The sequence below is a fragment of the Cupressus sempervirens genome, chromosome 3 (genome assembly GCF_028749045.1).
Source record: "Cupressus sempervirens isolate cs-2001-9-10 chromosome 3, ASM2874904v1, whole genome shotgun sequence".
NCBI classification, from domain to species: domain Eukaryota; kingdom Viridiplantae; phylum Streptophyta; class Pinopsida; order Cupressales; family Cupressaceae; genus Cupressus; species Cupressus sempervirens.
The window spans coordinates 951,048,866-951,070,605 of NC_143120.1; the positions used below are offsets into that span (position 1 = coordinate 951,048,866).

The following is a 21,740-nucleotide window of genomic DNA, read 5'->3' on the forward strand; positions in this document are numbered from 1 at the left end:
CATTTCTCTTAACATATAAGAATGTACCCTTTTTCATAAGCTTATTTTTTGTAATATAAAGTTAGAATGCTGATGTCTTAAGTGGGTTAGGCCAGATGTCATGGTAATCTTTTTTGGGAAATACCTTCTTAGACTTACTTTAGTATTATAGCCATAATAACATGGACGTTTAGATTTTATCTATATTTTTACGTTTTAATAAGGAATTTCTCAATCTTGTAACCTTTAATCTATATTCATAAAATTTCAAGTCTACTTTTTTGGAGAAGCATGCTACAGAAGTTCATTTCTTTATTTTATTGTGGATGTGCAAATGTTATCCAACCATATTTTGTTGAATCTTTTAATCCTATTCCAAGTATGCTACAATCAGCCATATTTTTTCTAACCATGACCATGTTAATACTTGTTTCTCTCATTGAAGGAGAGTCCTCTTGATGTGAGTTTTGTTCCACTACAACATGCATAATCAAATTCTCAATGTTTCAAGATGAAACATTGTCTAATTAATCCTCTCTTGATATAAGATCATCTCTCATCCTAAGATTGTAATAAAAGATCATGAAATGACTTCAAGGTTCCACTAACTATGGATACTCACAAAATGAAATGATGCGCATTGAAAACGTAGTTTGATTCCTTAATTTAAACTTAAATTTGCTAACTTAAACTACTTCCATTCCTAACCATGATAGAAAGGAATTATAGATTGACTTGAACTCTAATAGATGTAATCTTTTCAGTGACTATACCACATGCTGCAAGCTTCTAAGGTATACTCAAATGATATTCAAATCAATATCTCCTTTTTAATCCCATCAATGAATGCAAACTAAAGATTGATTGTCAATTGAAGTTAAGTACAATCACTAGGTCACTACACAAGGCACTCCTACCATCAACAAGAGGCTAGTGGCCTAGTTTTTATCGAGTCTTACAAGTAAACATCCACAATTTTGTTCACTCAACTAAACTACTTCTAAACAACATGAAATGTGATCCCAATCTAAGTGAGAGATGCAAATATCCATGCAATACTCCAAACTGATTATATATACTCACTATGCCAGTACAACAATGAATAGAAACCAATTTTGGTCTGGTTCTTTTGCAACAATTCTCCAACATACCTCCCTTTACAAATGATGTGAGAAAGCCTTTAAATAGAAATCTCAATTTCAATGAATGGCCAAAATTAATTTGAAATCAAGGGCCAAGATTAATTCACATAAAGCCCAAATTAGGGTTTTCATAACTATAGCTACAAATATTAAATGCCCACCCAATTATAATTAGGCATCATTGTGTGGGCCAATTAGAAAGTCACATAGCCTTCATGAGCCATTACGAAAATAGCATTAGCATAACAACCTGACAAGGTGCTCTAATAAATGGGTTAATGAAATAATTACAATATTTTGTAGGCCAATGAGAAGAGAGGTTAGCTAGAAGCTTGTAGAAGAAGCCACCATTAAATTGACCAATAAGATGATGCCACCTGTATTTATACCAAGCCATCTTTGAAAATATTCTTCGTTTATTGTTTTCTCCCTTAACAAATTTATTGAATCTGGAGACAATATGATCAAGTTCTTCCACTAGGACACTTGACACATTCTCATTGATTGAGGAAATAGCTGCCACCTCATCATTCATTAACCTGCATTGTAAATAATTGTGAAATTTTAAATGATAATTTCAACATATCAAGTTAGTAAGACTTATAAAATCATCACAATCTTGCTGTATTTAATTTCCAAAAACAAAATTTAATTGGGTAATGCAAATTGAAATCTCGTCTCCCACCTCTAAATTGATTTACAACCCATAATAATCAGCATTATTTAAAAAATATGTTATTTCCCTTGTTTGAAATCGATGCTAATTATTTAAATTCGACGACTCCTTGAATAAATCAATTTGAATTGGCTCCCCTTTGGTTGAAATCGATTGATATTTTTGCAATATCAAGGGCCTTGGAATAATTCATTGAATATATGGCCCCTTACAACTTAAAGTTGATTGGAAAACATTTAATCTATTGCCATTTATGATTTATTTTCCATTAATTTCAGTTGCCCATTTATTAAAATCAATGGCATTTGGATTAACTCAATGCCACAATTGATTAATTAATTAATTAATATTTAAAATCAATCCATATTTTGTTAAATCGAGGTAAATTTAATCTCATCTAAATTTAAAACCTATTTTTATTTTGCAAAGTCAAGGTAAATTTAATCTCATCTTAATTTAAAACCCATTTTCATTTTGCAAAGTCGAGATAAATTTAATCTCATTTCAATTTAAAACCCACTTTCATTTTGCAAAATTGAGGCAAATTTAATCTCACTCATTTGATATTGATCTTTATTTTTAAAAAAAGATACAAATTATGCCTTATGTTAATTTGAAATTAATTTCCATCCCAATTAATGCCATTTTAATTGATCTACCCTTGCTTAATATTATTAAATATTTAATCTAAATTTCAATGCAATGTTTAATTAGATTAAATGTTTAGCTTTTAATGGTAAATTCAAATTTCAATTCCCATGCTCATACCTTATCTCTTTATTCCTTTATTCAATCATGAGACAAGAAGGTGCTTCCTCCATCTTAAATTTGAGATAAGTAGAGGCTTCGTCCACCACATTTGAGATGAAAAGAGGGTTCATCCTCCTTTCCTTGGTATGAAGAGGTGTCTTATCTCCTTTTCACTTGGGACGAACAGGTTTCTCATTTGCCTTTCACACTTAGGCAAATTCACACATCCTTGGCTCAAAATTTTATTTCACTTGTTCACTTTGAGACTTAGCCAAAATTTTCAAATCTTCATGTTTTGCTCCAAGAAGGCCTTCTAAATCTTAGGTTCTTCCCAAACTGACTTTACTATCTAAACTTACCAGCATAAATAGGGGATCCCCATTTGCAATGGAGCGATGGTGTGAAAACCTCGCAACAAGTCCCTCAACTAATTGTACAAAGAAGGCTTTATTTCTTTGTATATTCTTCAGATGCCGCATGTATTCTTTGTATTTCTTGCCAAGAGATATGTTACAGTCTATCTAGGAATAACTGAACCACCCTATTATTCTCAATGAAGTATCTGTTTCCATCTGGGATCATTTGAGACAAGAGATCTAAATATAATAATATTAGATTACCAGATCAAGCTCAAAGAATAATATAGCATTCTGCAGTGAACTTGTAAAGCCATTTTTTGTAGGAATATATTTATTTAGTTTTATTAAAGGCCTCCAATTGGTAAAGTGTTTCATCATGCACAGATTCTAGCAAGCTGATTGGCATGTGATGCATATTGATGCTCCATTGATAACATTTTAATGATTGGTAATTTTAAATTTAAACATTTTTCATTTCTATCCTTTAAAACTTGCCTTTGTAGGGATGATGGTGCTTGCGGGAGGCACCTGAATCAATATACCATGCATACGACTTCACATGATTTGTAGGTCTTTTAGCCATGAAGGTGTAAAAGGCAGATTTTGTTTTCTTAGTGTGCTCTGCACTATTTGCTTTGGGCTGCAAACTTGGTTGTTTAGATTGGGCAGCTAAACGTTTTTGACATTCAACCTTCATGTGACCAAACTTGTGGCAATAGTTGCATTGATTGTTCTTCATCCGAGAGTCTTTTGAAGTTGGAGCAGACAACTTCTGTTGAGAAAACTGCTGAGACTTTCCTTTATCCTTCTGAAAGGATTTAGCAACAAAGGCTTTCTCTATGGAGGTGGAGTTGGAACTGCTATCGAACTGTTGTTTCCACGAATCTTTTTGAAGCAGAAGTGTGTAGAGATCTGTGAACTTCAGATCAACACCAAAAGACGTGATGTTGAGAGTCTCGATAAAATACTCGTAGGACTTGGGTAAACTCCTGAGAGTGATGACCACAATGCCCTCTTCCTCCATTTTGTGACCAATGGCAAGCAACTGATCACAGATTTCTTGAATCCTATTTAGGTGATCTTGGAGCGATGTTCGCTCATTTATGATAATAGAAAATAGAGTGTTCTTCAAGAAGAATGCTTTGCTTCTTAGAAGTTTCACGATTTCGACAGCTATCTTGCCGGATGGGATCAGAGAGAGTTGATCATCAGCTATGAATAATTTGAGAAGCATCGCAGCCCCTTGATTATTCAGATTCCATGTATCTTGATTAGTACCAGGGGCAATTGGATGCTGTGTAACACTTAGAACAATTTGATCAGTATTCCGATATTCAAAAATTGCTATTATCCATTGCTTCTAAATGCTTTAATTTTGACCATTGAATTTTGAATTGCTTTCGAGCACTATATTAGTCAAAGATGCCATAGCATGTTTTTCAATGAAGAAACATGAAAATCTATGAAGGCACATACTTCAAGGCAAAAATATGGAAGACCCAAAAAATTTGAAGGGGTACCCGGAAGAGAGCTCGAAAAATCCAAAAAGAATATGTTGTCAATTTTTGGATCCATCGGCTCAAAAATTGAGGCACAAATCGAGGCACCCAGAAAAAACAGACAACCTAGTTGAGATTTCGAAAAACCCTTCAAGAATCTATAATTTTTTTAATAATCCGGTATATAAAATTAGGATTTTGAACAAAAATGACCCTGCTGCAAAAAAAACACAAAAAATGATAGAAATGTGCAGAAAAACCACATGGTAGTTGCAGAAAAATGGGCGTAAGAAATAAATATCATAGAAAATAAATTCGAATAATATTGCTCTGATAATTTCAAACAAGAAATAATATTTTTGAAAAAATTCAAAAAATTGGCTTTGATACCATATTACGAAGTAATTGGTAAATATTTGCGTAACATTAATAGAGACCAAGAGCTCAATATATACAAAAGAATAAAACGATGCTTCCTTAGGAAACGATCGTAAAGAATAGAAACATTCTATTCTAGTTGAAAGAAAGTTAAAGAAAGCTAACAGATAACTACAAACTAACTAATATTAGAAACATTCTAATATTTACAATAGATTACAAATAGATAACCTTTAACTAATAATCGAAGCTTATTTATTATCGTAATAGAGATGATGGTGCTTGGTGCTTGGTAGTTTTACACTTTTACAATATCATAATTCAGAACAACCCTCTTGAAATTTTTTGTAATGTCCCCACTTTAGTAGTTGTCCAGTTGTGTGACCGTTAGCCTTTTCTTTTGTTTTATTTTATTTTATTTATCCCACATTTCGTGTGAAAAGTGGTCAATGAAGTAGGAATAAAAGGAGAGCTTGTGGCTATTGTTAGGCAAGGTTGAATAGGAGAAAAAAATGAATGTGTGAGTTGCAGATCTGTTCTTGGCATTAGAGGACGTCTATCCTCTCTTGTGACATTGTAGACGTCATTCCCTTGGGGTTTGGCCTTTGGAATTCATTGCTATCAGCTTCATTAACAGGTAGCTTGGGTGCATTTCCAGCTACAAGCAGATTAGGTGTTTGCTCATATCATTCTCACTCCTTGTTTGATACTTATGCCATTGTGAATGGATGATTTTACATGTTATAATGCTGGAGTAATTAGTGAGTTGAAAAGTTTGCTACGTATTTGATTTTATTAGTTTGAAAACTAATATTATTTCAACAGTAGTTCAATCTTCAGTTTGCATGAATTCCTTCTTGTTCATGTTATGTGGTTTCAAATCTATGCAAAGACATTAAAATCCCTATCAGCAGTTGGTTCAGTTTTTGGGCATTTCTAGTGTGTCCATTACAGTGTTATCAAAGCTATAAGTCGTGCCATCCTGTGGAGGTTTTATAGGGATTTGGAACAACCAGATAGAGGGAAAAGTGTTTGACAAAATGTCAAAACACTAAAGCAAAAATTAAAAGGGCTAAGCATTTATGTTTGAGCATGCGATAGGGACTTTATAATTTCCACAATACCAGAGCAAGACAAAGTAGGAGTTCAGATTTGCAGAGCGAACAATCTAGTTCATCCGTGTAGAGGGACATACAATCTAGTCATACAGACACAGAGGAGATATTCCTTAAACAAGACAACAATATGGGTGACTGAGATGACAGGAATATTGGTCCAGATCAGGATGAGGTAATGTTTAGATGGTTATTGGGTATATTAGAGGAGGGGTAACATATGCAACAGGAGTAGAATAGGCGAATGAATATCATGTTGCAGCTTATGGCTAGGTAGATGGGTGTCAATATTAATCCAGGTGATGCCAACAATGGAAACAATAACAATGGGGGAAATGATAACAATAGGAGTAATGATAGTAATGGAGGCTGAGGCAACAACAACGGTCTTGAGAATAACATTAATGGTAATAATGGACATGGCAATAATGGGAATGAGGCTGATAACTTTAGACACGTTGCATGCCCAGCTCGAACAGCGAGCTCGAGACCTCTTCTACCCACCTTCCCACCTAGAGATCCGGTTCAACCAGTAAATGAACCGTAGATTACTGAGTTACAGGATCAGTTTAGGATCAAAGTTTCAGGTGGATATTTCCCTCAGAGATTATATGGATTTGAGGATGAGACGCATGCCTAGATTAGGAGGGAGAAATCAAAACTTTGAGCTGAGAAAGAAAGTTGGGAAACTTTCTTTACCTTATTATGATGCTTCAGGGAAGATGACTGCACGAGCTTGGGTACAGAAGGTAGATACATATTTCTAGCTGAATCATATGCCGGAGGAGGCTATCAAGTATGCAGCTATTCATTTGGATGGTCCAGCGCATGAGTGGTGGCACCATGGCATGGTAACCTTGGGACATAATCAAATCACATCTTACGAGGAGTTCATTGAGAGACTCAGAGAGATTTGATACTGAAGATCTCGAGTTACAGTTTAAGGATTTGACACAACTCAAGCAGTGGGGATTAGTTGAGACGTATATTAGTGAATTTTAGAGGTTAGCTGTGTTGGTCACATATATTTTAGAGAGGAGGTTAGTAGTGTTGTTTATGGATGGACTCTTAGATCCCTTGAGGGGTTGGGTCAAGGGGCATGATCCAGCTACATTACAGGAGGCCACTAAAAAGGCTCGTGACTTAGCACCTTCTTCTTTTAGAAGATTTCAGCACAAGGATTCATATATGAAGAAGGACAAGGACAAGGACAAAAAATCTTTTTACAAGGATGCTCAGCCAAAAAGGGATATAAGTTGGATAATGACACCTTGAATGAGTTGAGGAGGAAGAAGCTATGTTTTCATTGCAGAGAGCCTTGGGACTTATCTCATAAGTGTCTTCTCAAGGCTAAGGCAAATCAAATGGAGTATTTCTCAGCAGAGGAGTCACAGTCATAGAGGGAGGATCAACACTTTGATTCAGATGAGGATAGCACTACAGAGGAGAGTAGCATTCCTGAGGATGAGAAGTCATTGGCACGATTAATGGGGGCTCAGAAGGCAATCACATTTAAGGTTAGGGGTACTATCTAGGGGCAGAAAGTGATCTCACTCATTGACGCTGGGGCTACACATAATTTCATAGATGCACAATTGGTAGCCAAGAGAGGTTTACAGATCGAGGAGAATGCCGGGTTTAGAGTCATGGTAGCTAATGGTGACAAATTATTATGCACTCGGAAGATATCTAATCTTCACATCAGGTTTGGAGATGGCTATGAGTTCTATGTAGTAGACATGGGAGACTATGATGTCATCCTCGACATGACATGGATGGCCTCGCTAGTTGAGTTCACACTCAACCCAACGAAATTGGAGATGAGCTTTCAGCATGAGGGGAGAATTGTTGTACCGAGAGGACTTTTAGATGGGAGTTGCAGAGTAGTCTCCTTGAGGAGAATGTAGGAACTTTTTTGGCATAATGACATAGAGTGGGCAGCAAAATGTTTCACTATGCCAGCTTTGTGGGAGCCACAGGTGAAGAGTCATCCACCAGATATCTAGTAGATACTTGACAGGCACACTAAGGTATTTGGTGAGATTCCAAATGGGGTTCCTTTTGACAAGGGGATAGAGCATGTTATTGAGCTAGAGGAGAGAGCCAAACCAGTTATGATTACTCCCTGTCGTCATCCTAAGAAACACAAGGATGAGATAGAGAAGGCAATTAAGGAGTTGTTGGAGATGGGGCATATGAGGCCTAGTAAGAGCCCCTTTGCTTCAACAGTAGTATTGGTAAAGAAGAAAGATGGAACGATGCGCATGTGCATTGATTACAGGGCATTAAATAAGAAGACCATTAAGAAAAGATATCCCATCCCACGGATAGATGAGCTGATTGATGAATTACATGGTGCATGCTTTTTTACGAAGATTGATTTACGGTCAGGGTATTATCAGATTAGGATGAGGGAGGACATTGAGAAGACAACTTTTCGGTGTCACTATGGCCACTTCGAGTTTTCGGTTTTGCCATTTGGGCTAACCAATGCCCCTGCTATGTTCTAGAGTTGCACAAGTCAAGTATTCAGGGGGTAGCTTAGGAGATTTGTCTTGATTTTCTTTGATGACATTTTAGTCTTCAATAAGACTTGGGAGGAGCATTTACAACATCTTGAGATGTTGTTGTCCATTTTGGAGAAAGAATCACTATATGCCAAGGAATCTAAGTGTGAGTTTGGGTTGACTGAGCTACTGTACCTTGGGCATATCATCATCGCAAATGGAGTTCGGGTAGATCCCGAAAAGATTAGAGCTATTGTTGATTGGCCTACTCCTACGAACCTTACACAGCTTAAGGGGTTATTTGGTCTTTGTGAGTTTTATAGGAGATTTATTAAGGGATTTTCACAGATTGTTGCACCCTTGACATACCTTACCAGGAAAGGGGCAGCTTCGAGATGCTTCGATCATTTCAAGAAGGTGATGTCATCATGTCCAGTATTAGCTCTATCGGACTTCACAAAGCCATTTGAGCTTCATTGTGATGTGTCAGGTGATGGGATTGGGGCAGTCTTGATGCAGGAGAAGCATCCCATTGCTTTGTGGAGTGGAGAGGAGCTATTCCATCTATGATCGGGAGATGTTGGCTATTATGTGTGCATTGGCCAAGTTTCGGTCCTACCTAGTTGGACAGAAGTTTGTTATCAAGACCGATCACAACAACATCAAATACTTCATGAGTCAGCTTGATTTGAATGGTAGACAACAGAAGTGGATTACGGAGTTGCAGGCTTATGACTTTGACATTGAGTTTGTTAAAGGTAAGAAGAATGTGGTGGCAGATGCTTTATCTAGGAGACCTCATATTTGTGCTCTAGCTGAGATTACGGGAGATTGTAGAAATAAGATTACGATAGAGTATGTGAGGGATACTTGGGCTTCTAGAGTGATTGCAGGGACCATACAGGATGATCGTTATGTGGTGATGGACGGATTGATCAAGTTCCAGGGTAGGATATATTTGATTCCATCATCACAGTTTAGGGAGGGAATAATGAAGGCATTTCATGATGCACCTACAGCTGGACATCCAAGGGTCTTTAAGACCTATAGGCAGATCCGTGAGCGGTTCACATGGAAAGGGCTCAAGGATGATGTTCAGAAGCATGTTAGGGAGTGCAGTTTGTCAACAGAATAAGGGAGAGCACACATAACCTGCAGGGTTGTTATAACCTTTGCCCATTCCGGATAGGAAATGGGAGAGTATTTCTATGGACTTCATCATCGGGTTACCGCGAGTATAGGGGAGAGATTGCATCTATGTGGTAGTTGACCAGCTGATGAAGTTTGCTCACTTCTTTGCTATTCCATCCACTTACACAACAGTACAGGTGGCCAATCTTTTCTTTAGAGAGATATTCAGGTTACATGGGCTACCTAGTTTCATTGTCAGTGATAGTAAATTTATGAGTGTTTTTTGGCAAGAATTGTTTGGATTGTGTGGCACAAATCTTACACCTAGCACTAGTTATCATCTGTAGACAGATGGGCAGACAAAGATTGTGAATAAATGGGTGGAAGGATATTTGAGGAACTATACGACTGCGCAACAGAGAGCTTGGGTCAAATGGTTACATATGGAGAGTACTGTTATAACACCACTTATCATATGTCCATCAAGATAACCCCATTCATGGCACTATACGGTTATGAAGCACCTAAATTCATGGATCTGGTTTTGGGGGATAATAGAGTGCCCAAAGCCAAAGACTTCTTGCAAGATAGTTAGGATATTTTGAGGGTGCTCAAGGAGTATATACAACAAGCCCAAAATCAGCAGAAATTGTATGCTGACCAGCACCGGATAGAGCGTAGCTTTGAGGGTGGGGATATGGTTTACTTGAGGTCGCAACCATATAGACAATCATCACTAAGAAGAGTGGAGCAGAGAAGTTAAAGCCTAGGTTTTATGGCCCCTACAGAGTGATTCGCAGGGTGGGTGAGCTTGCCTATGAGATTGAGCTTCCAGAGGGTAGTTGGGTGCATAATGTGTTTTATGTGACGAGGCTCAAGAAAGGCATTGGTTAGAGAGTTGTGCCTTCTGCAGATTTGCCACCATTGGATGAGTAGGGGAAGCTTGTATTGTTTCCTGAGGCTATTCTGGATACCAGGAAAAGGACTCTGCGGAACGAGGTGATTAAAGAATATTTAGTCAGATGGAGAGACTTGCCAGAGGAAGATGCTACTTGTGAGAGTGATCAGGTGTTATAGCAAATAGGATTGAGATTGCTTGAGGACAAGCAATTTCAAGGGGGATAGACTGTAATGTTCCCACTTTAGCAGTTGTCTAGTTGTGGGACCGTTAGCCTTTTCTTTTATTTTTATTTTATTTTATTTATCCCACTTTGCTTGTGAAAAGTGGTCGACCCTATGAAGTAGGAATAAAAGGAGAGCTTGTGGCTATTGTTAGGCAAGGTTGAATATGAGAAGAAAATGGATGTGTGAGTTACAAATATGTTTTTGGCATTAGAGGATGTCTATCCTCTCTTGTGACTTTCTAGACGTCATTCCCTTGGGGTTTGGCCTTTGGAATTCATTGCTATCAGCTTCATTAATAGGCACCTTGGGCGCATTTCCAGCTACAAGCATATTGGGTGTTTGCTCATATCATTCTCAATCCTTATCCGATACTTATGCCATTGTGAAGGGATGATTTTACATGTTATAATGCTGGAGTAATTAGTGATTTGAAAAGTTTGCTATGTATTTGATTTTATTAGTTTGAAAACTAATATTATTTCAACGGTAGTTCAATCTTCAGTTTGCATAAATTCCTTCTTGTTCATGTTATGTGGTTTCAAATCTATGCAAAGACATTAAAATCTCTATTAGCAGTTGGTTCAGTTTTTAGGCATTTCTAGGGTGCCCATTACATGTATCATTTTAAAAACTTTCCATTGACTAAAGACTTGAATCCTAGATCATCTTGCATCCGTTGATAGAGATTTGGATTGATCTGCATGCCCATTTGCATCATATGACTGAACATATGATCTGTAATGTCTCTGTTAGAGATCCTTTGTTTAGTAAAAGCCAAAAGGGATCTCTATCATGGAGTCTCATGTCTCAATCAATTGTTGTCTCTTGATGGTCAAAGAGTCTACTGTGCATTAGTGTGTTGAAGAAGCTTTTTCACGTGTCAACAATACTTTTATTATGATGCTGCAAATAATGGGCATGCTTTAAGCACAGTTAGTTCTTGATCTATTTGCTCAATGAAGATAGAGTTCTGATTTAACATCCTTTCTTCAAAATGACCATAGAACTTGTGTCTAAGTAGCTTAATTATTTAATTAAACAAAATACATATAAGTTACTGTGCCAATATTATTGCCCATCTTGTTGATATTCACCTATCTATAGATTGGTGGTTTTAGAAGGAATAATAGTTTATCTGTTTTGGTTTGATCTTTAAGTATTATCTGACCTTATTTGGTTTATCTCCAGATTTCAGAAATTTCAATACCTCATTTTGTTGCAGCTACTATATTTTCTGCACAAAGTGGTTCAAAAGTAAATTTTTACAGGAATGCACAGCTATTGACCTTGATGAGCTGCACATTTGGATTGTTCAGGTTGTCCTCAAGTTTCATGGAGATTCATGCAATAATTTCTTTACATTAATGAGGCTCTAGTGACATTTAAATTTCTATTTGTGCCATTTATTATTTCATGGAAATTATGCAAACCAGTAATCTATTCCCTTTCATATGTGCACTAGTGGAATACGTGGTGCTTTTTTTGGTGTTGCCAATCAATTTCTGGTGAGAAAAATGCTTCATATTTTTTAATTCACTTGTAGCATTTGTGTTTTGAACATTTCATGCATTCTTAGATTTTGGGAGTTTATTGTTGTAGAAAACTGCTAGTTATTGTGTTTTAACTATACGGCCAAAGGTTCTGTATCTGTGTGAAATCCTTCTTTCTAGATTTAGAGTTGAAGGGTTTAAGTATGAGTTGGGGGAAAATGCTATGTATCAGGTAAGAGGTTTTGATAATAATCACTTTTCGATCTTTCAGGTGCAGCGTATGAGGGAGAAGCTGTTTTTAGTGCTTCTTTGTCAGGTTTGTCTGGGTTTAATGTGTCCTAAAAAACCAATCTAGTAATCTGCCAATTGACACCCCTCATTTTCTCAAACTTTAGGTTAACTTTTGTGCATAAAAGTTCTGGATAAAAATCTGATTTACATGTTATAGGTCTGGATATCTTTTGCAAACATTATGAATCTTTTAGAATTTAGCCTGTGTTGGATTATTTACTTAATTTTGCTAACCTTGCTGAGAATATATGTGATTAAGAGCTTTGCAATTCTTTTTCCTCTTATATATAGGATATTGCATTTTTCGACATGGAAGCTGTTGGTGCATTGACAAGTAGGTTAGGAACAGACTGTGAGCAGGTTTCTCATATTATTGGCACCAATTTTAATATAATGTTCCGTAATGGACTTCAGGTGAGAGTTATCTATTGCAGCATTAATTTGTGTGACTGACATACAAGATTCTTGTATCTGCATGTTATGGTATAATTTTCATGATGCTCGTTCTAGGGAATAGGTGCATTGATATATTTGGTGATACTTTCATGGCAACTTGCACTGTCTACAGTGTTACTCTGCTGTCTCATGTCGACATTTCTGTTTTTGTACGGCAGGTAAGTTTATTCTGTCTAAATAGTTCTTATATTGTTTTCTTTACACCTTTGCATTTATTTCACTAAGGATTTGTGATAAGAAAGGATTTTTCTTTTTTAACAATGTTTGTTTTGGGCAAGAAAATGGATTTGAGTGATTTGAACAAATTACAATCAAGGAATGTAAATGCGCAATGAATTTAGAGTTAAATGTAACTATTAGGGTTTTAGTTTGCGCTTTTTAGTGTGACAAAAAACTAAATAGATGTATGGTAGAGCGAGTCTTCAAATTAGGAGAAATTTCTGGTAACAAAAACTAATCTATTCTGTAATGTCCCGTCCACTTGGTGACTATTTTCGAGCTTTTCCTATTACTGGATGTTAGAAAATAAAATAATTATAAGATAAGATAGATTGTCCAACTAAAAACCACAAAGAGTCAAAGCGACTGCCAAATACAAGAGTGGGGCAGCCTGCAGCAAGGACACCAAATGGTGTCCAAGAAGAAACAACACAAACAAAAGAAGAGAGTGTAGGAGGAAAGAGAGAACCCTCCAAAAACTAAAAGCCACTAAGGGTTCTGAACAACTGTGAAGAACTGTCGAACTGAAAGGTAACCAATAGGGCTAGTCTGAACATTGAGCTGGCTTAGAGTGATACTGGGAGAGGATGGAAGCAGCTGATATCATAGATGGAAAACTCTCACTTGGCAAAAACTCGCCAAGCCCTTAAAAAAAGACTCCGAAAAATTTCCACCAGTTTTAAAAGAAACTTAGGAACCTAAAAACTAGCCTAAATTTAATTAAAAATACATTTTTTTGCCAAATTCATTGAGAAGATGCATTCAATGAGTTAATAAATAAGAACAAAAGAGAAACAAGCAGAGTTTATATATATATATAAATGCAAAGTGGGCGCAAATTCGCATTCTCATGCAGAATGCTGATGGCAGGAAGCAAAATAGTAAATAGTTTCTATAAAACTAAAAGTAAATACATCATTGCAGTTAGTTTCTATAAAACTAGAAGTAAATACATCATCAAAAATAGTTTCTATAAAACTAGAAGGAAATACATCATAGAAAAATAGTCCGAGAGTGAGTTTGAGCAATTTTGGCCTATTGGAAAGTAATGCTATTTCACATCAAATAGCTAGGATAGGTTGTCGGAGAGAACACTGTTAAAGGAATGCTGAATCCTGAAATTTAATTAAAAATACATTTTTTTTTGCAAAATTCAATGAGAAGATGTGGGGTAAAATAGTGAATAGTTTCTATAAAACTAGCAGTAAATACGTCATAGTAAATAGTTTCTGTAAAACTAGAAGCAAATACAATATAGAAAAGTAGTCCAAGAGTGAGTTTGAGCAGTTTTGGCCTGCTTGGAATTTTTTGAAAACCTCCAAAAGCTGGAATATGTATTTAAACTCCTATGAAACTGGAAAGTAATGTTTGTCTTGGGTGTTAGCAAGTGGAAGTCTGTCAGGACTTAGGATTATAGAATTGAAACCAGGTGATTTATCAGGAAATGAGTTAGAATCATTAGAAAATCCTTATTCCAGATTCAAAATGACCTCAAATAGTCATGACAGGTTGTGGGCGATAACATTGCTAAAGGCATGTTAAATCTTGAAATTTGGCTAAGCTTGGAATTTTTTGAAAACCTCCAAAAGCTATAATATGTATTTAAATTCCCATGAAGCTGAAACCTATCTCAAACATCCTGATAGGGTTTATAGAAAAATAACTTAAAAGTATTTATACTTAAATGTTATATTTGTATAAATCCTCTTGCACTTGAGCTGAAAAAATGACTAAATCCTTGTGAAAATAAGAAATGAGCTTCAAAAATGACATTTTTTTTGCTTCTAGATGCTGAAATAAACATTGGTAGGAGTTTTTACTAAAAACTCCCCGATATTTTGGTGAGTTTTTTAAAAACTCGGCACCCCTAATATTATGAGTTCTAGCTGAAAAACGTGGCGATTAAACTGCTAGTTTTCCATCTATGCTTTTAATGAAGATATTTTTTATTCACAATCTGCTGAGATGATAGAGATTACTGATGCTATAAAATTCTTGAGAAAATGATATGATAAGGATTTTGCTAATCGTCTTCTTTGATAGATGAAATTTAAGTGAAATGCTATATTTCTATCTGTGGAATTTTATGCTGATAGAGCTGCTGTCCTTGATAACTCTTTAGAAATTTGCTGAGCTTGATAAAATTTCATTATAAAATGCAAGAAAAAATGAGTGCTTGTTATAATGGATATGGAGCTGATGTGAACATTGACAGAATTTTCACATTATAAATCATACAAATATGACGTCCTGATGATAAACCTCATTGTTATGATTGAATCCTGTTGTTGATAACTTGATATCAGTATTGTGGCAGAATTTGAAATAAATTTGCTCTTTAGAATGAAAGAAAAACTCAAACTTCCACATAAAGCTGTTTGGCGCTGCTTGAAATGAAGTCTGGAAAATGACATGTTTGCTCTATCCTTTTTAGCTCAAATTTATAAGTATACAATTAATTCTATCCTTTCTAGCTTCTGTAGCTATTTTTTTCTTTGTTCAATATATGCTATTTCTGAACTTGCCGATCCCTTGACTACTAGTTGCCACTGTACACAGCATTTGACTTCTACTTTCATTTTTTATTCCACACTTGAAAGGGGCGTAACTCAATTGTTTGCTTGGATAGCAGAATCTAGCTGGATGGGTGATTACAGATGCATATATATTGATGACCTTTTTCGTAACATAATCCAGTTGTTTTGCTTATGTAAGAAATAAAATGCTTGTGGATAGATTGCTCAACTTAAAAAATATCTTTAGAGATCATGGCTTGCATAGTGCCAATATTGATGGTGCCTCTTGAGGCATTACTTGGAATTTGATTGTTTATGATGACTTGGCTCTGAATGATGATTCTATTCACATTGTTATCCTGATTACCAACAAAAGAGATAATGCCACTTGAATAACTTTAAATATTTATGCCCCAACTTTATGGTGCTAGGAAGAAATTATGGAATAACCATAAGAATTTTAACAGGTTTCATGCTATTAAAAGCATTATCGCAATATTTAGTAATGACTAGTTTAGTCTTCAGGATAGACTTTAGGAATATTCTCTGTGTTTCACTTTATTAATTGTAAGTTTTATTCTATTACAGTTGCTTTCATCCTTTTTGGATAAAGCATTTTATAATCTAATTCAAGGAGAGTTTTGCTCCTTGTTTAACATCAGCCCAAGTTGAGTTTCTTAGGGTTAGTGAATCTGTAGACTAGAGATGTAGGGATTGCTTTCAACAGTGAAGGTGGGTGCACTTGTGTAATGTTCCCTTTTTGTGGCCTTACCAATATCTATGGAAGCTCCAACTTTCTTGGAGAGTGCCATTCTTTTCAAAATGGAGTTCAATGAATAGAGCTTTGTGTAGGGAATAAAGACGAGTCTAAATTTTTGTCATTTTGGGTGCTTTCTAGCTTTCTTGGAGAAATATTCGATTTTGGAAACTATCAATTTTTACTAGGTTGGATCTTTGGTGAGCTTTTAAGTATGTTGGCGCATTTAAGGTTCACGTTCAAGCTATTTTTTGTTTTTTGTAACTTTGGGCAGATGCGTGGAAAAAATTTAGAATGAGTTAACATTTAATCTATATAAAGGTGAATCAAGTGGTAAAGGTAATTGTTAAGTGACTAAAGTGCCAAAAAGGTAAATAACTAAATAGTCACTTTTTTGGAGCTAAAGGTTTTTATTATTAAAGAGTATTTTAAAACTATAATTTCAAGAAAATTCTACGAATGCTCATAAAAGGGAAATTGGAGAAGAAATTCATTTTGAATATTTTTATGAAACTATATCTTCTTTGTGAGGTTGAAGGTTCTTTATCCATTCCATCGAAGATGAAACCCTAAGGTAAGATTGATTTCAAAGGTGAAAGATTTTTCCTTAGCCAATATTGTGCGATTCATTTAAGGTTGCAATTTGTGTAGATATATTTAGAGGTTGAGTTTTAGATGTTCACATTTGGGTTGTGTTGTGACCTATTCACACATCACCCATTAAAAATGAGACCCCCCTTTTTTGTTCACTTGGCTCTTTTGGTTTTTGTTGTTCTTAGTAGTTCTCGTTGTAGCCTCTTAAGTTCCTCATGATCCAATTGAGGAATGATGAATTTGACCGAGTCTTGATTAGAGTTCATTTTTCCGCCTTTAAGGCTCCAAATTTTGGAGCATTTCCTGATGCAAAGATGGAGTGCGATGTAAGACAATTTACCCAAATGTACCCAAATTGAAGACGACAATTAACAATCTAAAATAAGAGGAAGTGAAAAATGATAAAGTATGATCAAGGAGGGAAAGTTTGTATAAAGCAACTCAACCACAGATTCAAAACAAAGACAAAATTTCATCACTCACGAAGCTCTACTTTCCATAGGTCAAAGAAAAAGCCCTAGTTTAAAATCCCCCCATAGTCATTGCCTAGTAGCATAAAATGCAAAGTCATAGAAAAGTTTGAAAAGCATGGAAATTATAAAAATCTCGAACAAAAGCCTAAATGTGCCCAAGCCGAAACATGCAAGAAATACCCAAGTGCGAACATCCTTGACATACCTTTAAGTCCTAAAGATAGTCGACAAACATTCAAATTGAGTCCTCTGTTGACCTTGAATGAGCTCCCAAAATGATTAAATGGCCAAGCCTTTTCGAAATATTGCATGATGAAGAACTTATTATCAAGTCTGACATATGTCTCATTCAAACATATGTCTTATTATGAAGAACATTAACGCTAGGAAGAACATGAATGTTGGTGCACGTCTCATTGAAACATGCCTCTTATTTTGTAGAACTTATTATTATCAAGACATATAAAGGTCAATCGTTTGGTGCAACGAAAACCACTACTTCTAACAATGGTGCAAGAGAGAGGAGGATCATGAACTTCGTCCATATAGATTCACGAAGAAAAGTTGTAGAGCATTGAAGGACATGTGTTCAATACAAATGATCCTAGTCAGCTTGTTTATTTACTCACAAGCACAATCCCTTTGTGATGCCTATACTGGTTCAAATTCAAAGAAGAAGTCCCAAAGTATCAATATTCTTGATGAAAAGTGCTGTTCTCAGTAGGAAACTTCTCTAATTGAGTTTCACATTTCTCTGAGACAACTCATTATTTGATTGGCATCCATATAATGAAACGTTTTACTGAAGGTTGTCATCAAGTCTTTTTGGTTTTTTTTAGTTTGTTTGCCTATACTTGATTTTTGAGACCTGCAAAGTCCATTTTGCGTCTTTAAGTGTTTGTTTTGTTTGTTTTTCCCTTTTTGTTTCCTTCAATCTCTTGCTTTTGGTCATACCTTCGATTCGAGATATCTTGGGACTTAAATGGAGTTGTGAATCAAAAGATATTAAGTGCCTAAAACATGGGATTCGCAACTTCAATTGCATATTTAAAATATTGATTGGCCTTGTATTTTAATGTTGAGTTGCACTTTTTGAAAAATATAACTTAAGATGACTTTATGTTATATTTTCAAGTTACTTTATCACTTTAAATTTATCACTTAAGTGATTAAAGTCATTATCGTGCACTTTATGATATAATTGGATGTTGAGTTTCTTTTTAATTTATAACTTAAGGGCCCATTTGTTTCGTGGAATTGCCCTAGAAATGGGATACGCAAAAACAAATTTCGACAAATTTGGCGTTTGGGTCAAAATTCTTAAAATGGAATTAGAATTTCAGTATTTAGGAATTGGGAATTGAATTTGAGGTTTGAGATTTTGGGGATTAGAACAAAATTAGGATGAACCATTTTTGAAGTTTGGTGATTTACTAACCTAAAAAAACGTTTAACCATTATGCCGCAGCTTTGGGTTTTCACCATTTGAAAGCGATTTCTGCATGATTTATGTCCTCTGTTAACAAATTGAAGGGAGAAATTGTGATATAACAGTTTTTCATGGTGAAAATGATGTGAGTCTCTTCTTTAGAATTCCCTTATGCTTCCACAAAGCAATTGCAGGCCTAGACCTATTCTGTTTGTGTAGGAAATTGGTCTGTAGCCTGTACTGGTCATTTTTTCAGGCATTAATGCATTAATTTGGCCTAGTTAACATTTTGTGCATTTACTTGAAATAATTTAAACTCCTCAACCTACTCCATATACTCCTTCCCCTTCCCTTCCTCTACTTTTCTCAGAAAATGTAATGGATAACCTTGCAAGTTTCCTTACAAGGAATTCTTCTTGTTTCAGAGAAGGCTGGCCACAAAAGTATGTAAATAATTTAACCAAAACTAATGATATTCTATTGAATCACACTTAAAAGATGCAAAAATTGTCAAGCCAAAGCCCACGTCAAGGAATACGTATGCACAATGTCACATCCCAAACAGCCAAGAAAGAGGAATGCGAGAAAGCAAGCGTTTGTTCTATCTGGAATTTTGCTGTTGTATATCATTCTGTAAGCTTTATTTATTTCTTCCCTGTCGTTTTAAAATATTTTCTTAATTTCTGATGCTTTTCATGTCACTTTTGTGGTATTATTAAGGCTGAGATCTTTAAAAATTACATCACTGGAAACTTCCTATGTATACTTTTAACTTCAGACATATGTCATCATGTGTACTGAATTCTTATGGACTTCCTGCACTGTTGTTTTTTTTGGGGCAAAATGATAATTTAAGTTTAAGAAACAATCAAATAGAAAATCCCAATCTTTATGTTTTCAATAAAAAAATAAGTTTGAAAAGTCTAATCCCAATTTCAATTTTATGAACAAAACACACTCATCTTCCAGGTTACACAAATAGGACAAACTATTTTTTCAAAACCAGATATCGAAATACAAAACTTGATTTTGACAAAACCTGATTTTGAATCAAAACCTAGTTTTCCTAATTTCGTGAACCAAACAGACCCTAAGTGACTTTATCACTTTATAGTCTAATTTGATGTTGAGATTTACTTTAATGTTTTACTTTAAAATATTTAAGTGAAATATCACTTTTAAAACATATTTACACATAATATCTAAAATATAGTGTAAATATGTATATGACCCCTACAACTGAGAATTTCTTAAGAAAATCAATTAGACACATGCTAAATAGAAAACTTAAGTGATGCAAATCCATTACATGTTATTTTTTGAATAAAATACATGTAATGCATCCTCAGAAACCCAGAAATCCGATTTTGGCCTTTGCATGCATTTGCATTGCATGTAATGGCACTTCTAAACCACAATTTGCCAAAGGATTGCATTTGCATGCAAATGCAAGTCATTAAAACATGCATTGACTCTAAAGAAACCTGGTTTTGGTCTATTTGGCCAAATTAATGCATATGCATTACATGCAAAAGGTTTTCTAAATCATGTTTTGCCATTCTAAATGTCACGGCTTAAAACATGGTTTCATGCATTTACATTGCATATTTTAAAATGCGTTTGACTTCTCAAAGCCCGATTTTGGCTTATGTAATGAGCCCTTCTGAGACTCAAACAATTTGTGCTGAAGAAGTGATTTTATTTTATTTTTTGCTTTTGAGGTTTTGCAATTTCGTTACAACAATATAGCAGCAAAATAGAATATATTGCAATAATAATCTCAACTCAAAATTTGGATATTACATAGGGAATATACAACTGAAAATTTCAGATTTTAATATCAACTTAGATACTCAGTATTTTCACAAACTATCAACAACCTAGTTGATAAAATACCCCCTATTATCTAAATCAACAATACCTAGAAAAAATAGAAGTTGCAATTCATGAACTTACAAGTAAAACATGCCTTGAAACCCTCTGAAAGTAAGAATATCAGCAGGAACTAGTTCTTCAATAAGATTCCAATCTTTATTTTTTCAATTAAAAAATAAATTTGAAAAGTCTAATCCCAATTTCAATTTTATGAACAAAACACAGAAGATATATCTTCCCACTCATCTTCTAGGTTACTCAAATAGGACAAACTATTTTTTCAAAACCAGATATCGAAATACAAAACCTGATTTTGAATCAAAACTTAGTTTTGCTAATTTCGTGAACCAAATGGACCCTAAGTGACTTTATCACTTTATAAGTTTATAGTCTAATTTGATGTTGGGATTTACTTTAATGTTTTACTTTAAAATATTTAAGTGAAATATCACTTTTAAAACATATTTACACATAAAATGTAAAATATTTAGTGTAAATATGTATATGGCTCCTTAAAGTGAGATTTTCTTAAGAAAATCAATTAGACATGTGCTAAATAGAAAACTTAAGTGATGCAAGTCCATTACATGTTATTTTTTGAATAAAATATATGTAATGCATCCTTAGAAACCCGGAAACCTGATTTTGGCCTTTGCATGCATTTGCATTGCATGTAATGGCACTTTTAAATCACAATTTGCCAAAGGATTGTATTTGCATGCAAATGCAAGTCGTTAAAACATGCAATGATTCCAAAGAAACCCGGTTTTGGTCTATTTGGCCAAATTAATGCATATGCATTACATGCAAAAGGTTTTCTAAACCACGTTTTGCCATTCTAAATGTCATGGCTTAAAACATGGTTTCATGCATTTACATTGCATATTTCAAATATGCGTTTGACTTCTCAAAGCTCGATTTTGGCTTATGCAATGAGCCCTTCTGGCTCTCAAACAATTTGTATTAAGTGATTTTTTTT

General features: G+C 35.0%; 1 protein-coding gene across 2 annotated transcripts in view; it reads left to right on the plus strand.

Moving 5' to 3' along the window:
• Window positions 1–21,740, plus strand: part of ABCB26 (transporter associated with antigen processing protein 1) — a 163,623-nt gene that overhangs the window by 26,619 nt on the left and 115,264 nt on the right. The window contains exons 2-6 of one of the 2 annotated variants that reach the window (XM_089822596.1): window positions 11,850–11,977; window positions 12,124–12,166; window positions 12,423–12,467; window positions 12,734–12,856; window positions 12,953–13,056. In XM_089822596.1, coding sequence (XP_089678722.1) covers window positions 11,850–11,977; window positions 12,124–12,166; window positions 12,423–12,467; window positions 12,734–12,856; window positions 12,953–13,056 — 443 coding nt within the window. The remainder of the gene's footprint in view (window positions 1–11,849; window positions 11,978–12,123; window positions 12,167–12,422; window positions 12,468–12,733; window positions 12,857–12,952; window positions 13,057–21,740) is intronic. The other variant, XM_089822597.1, reaches the window with a different exon arrangement.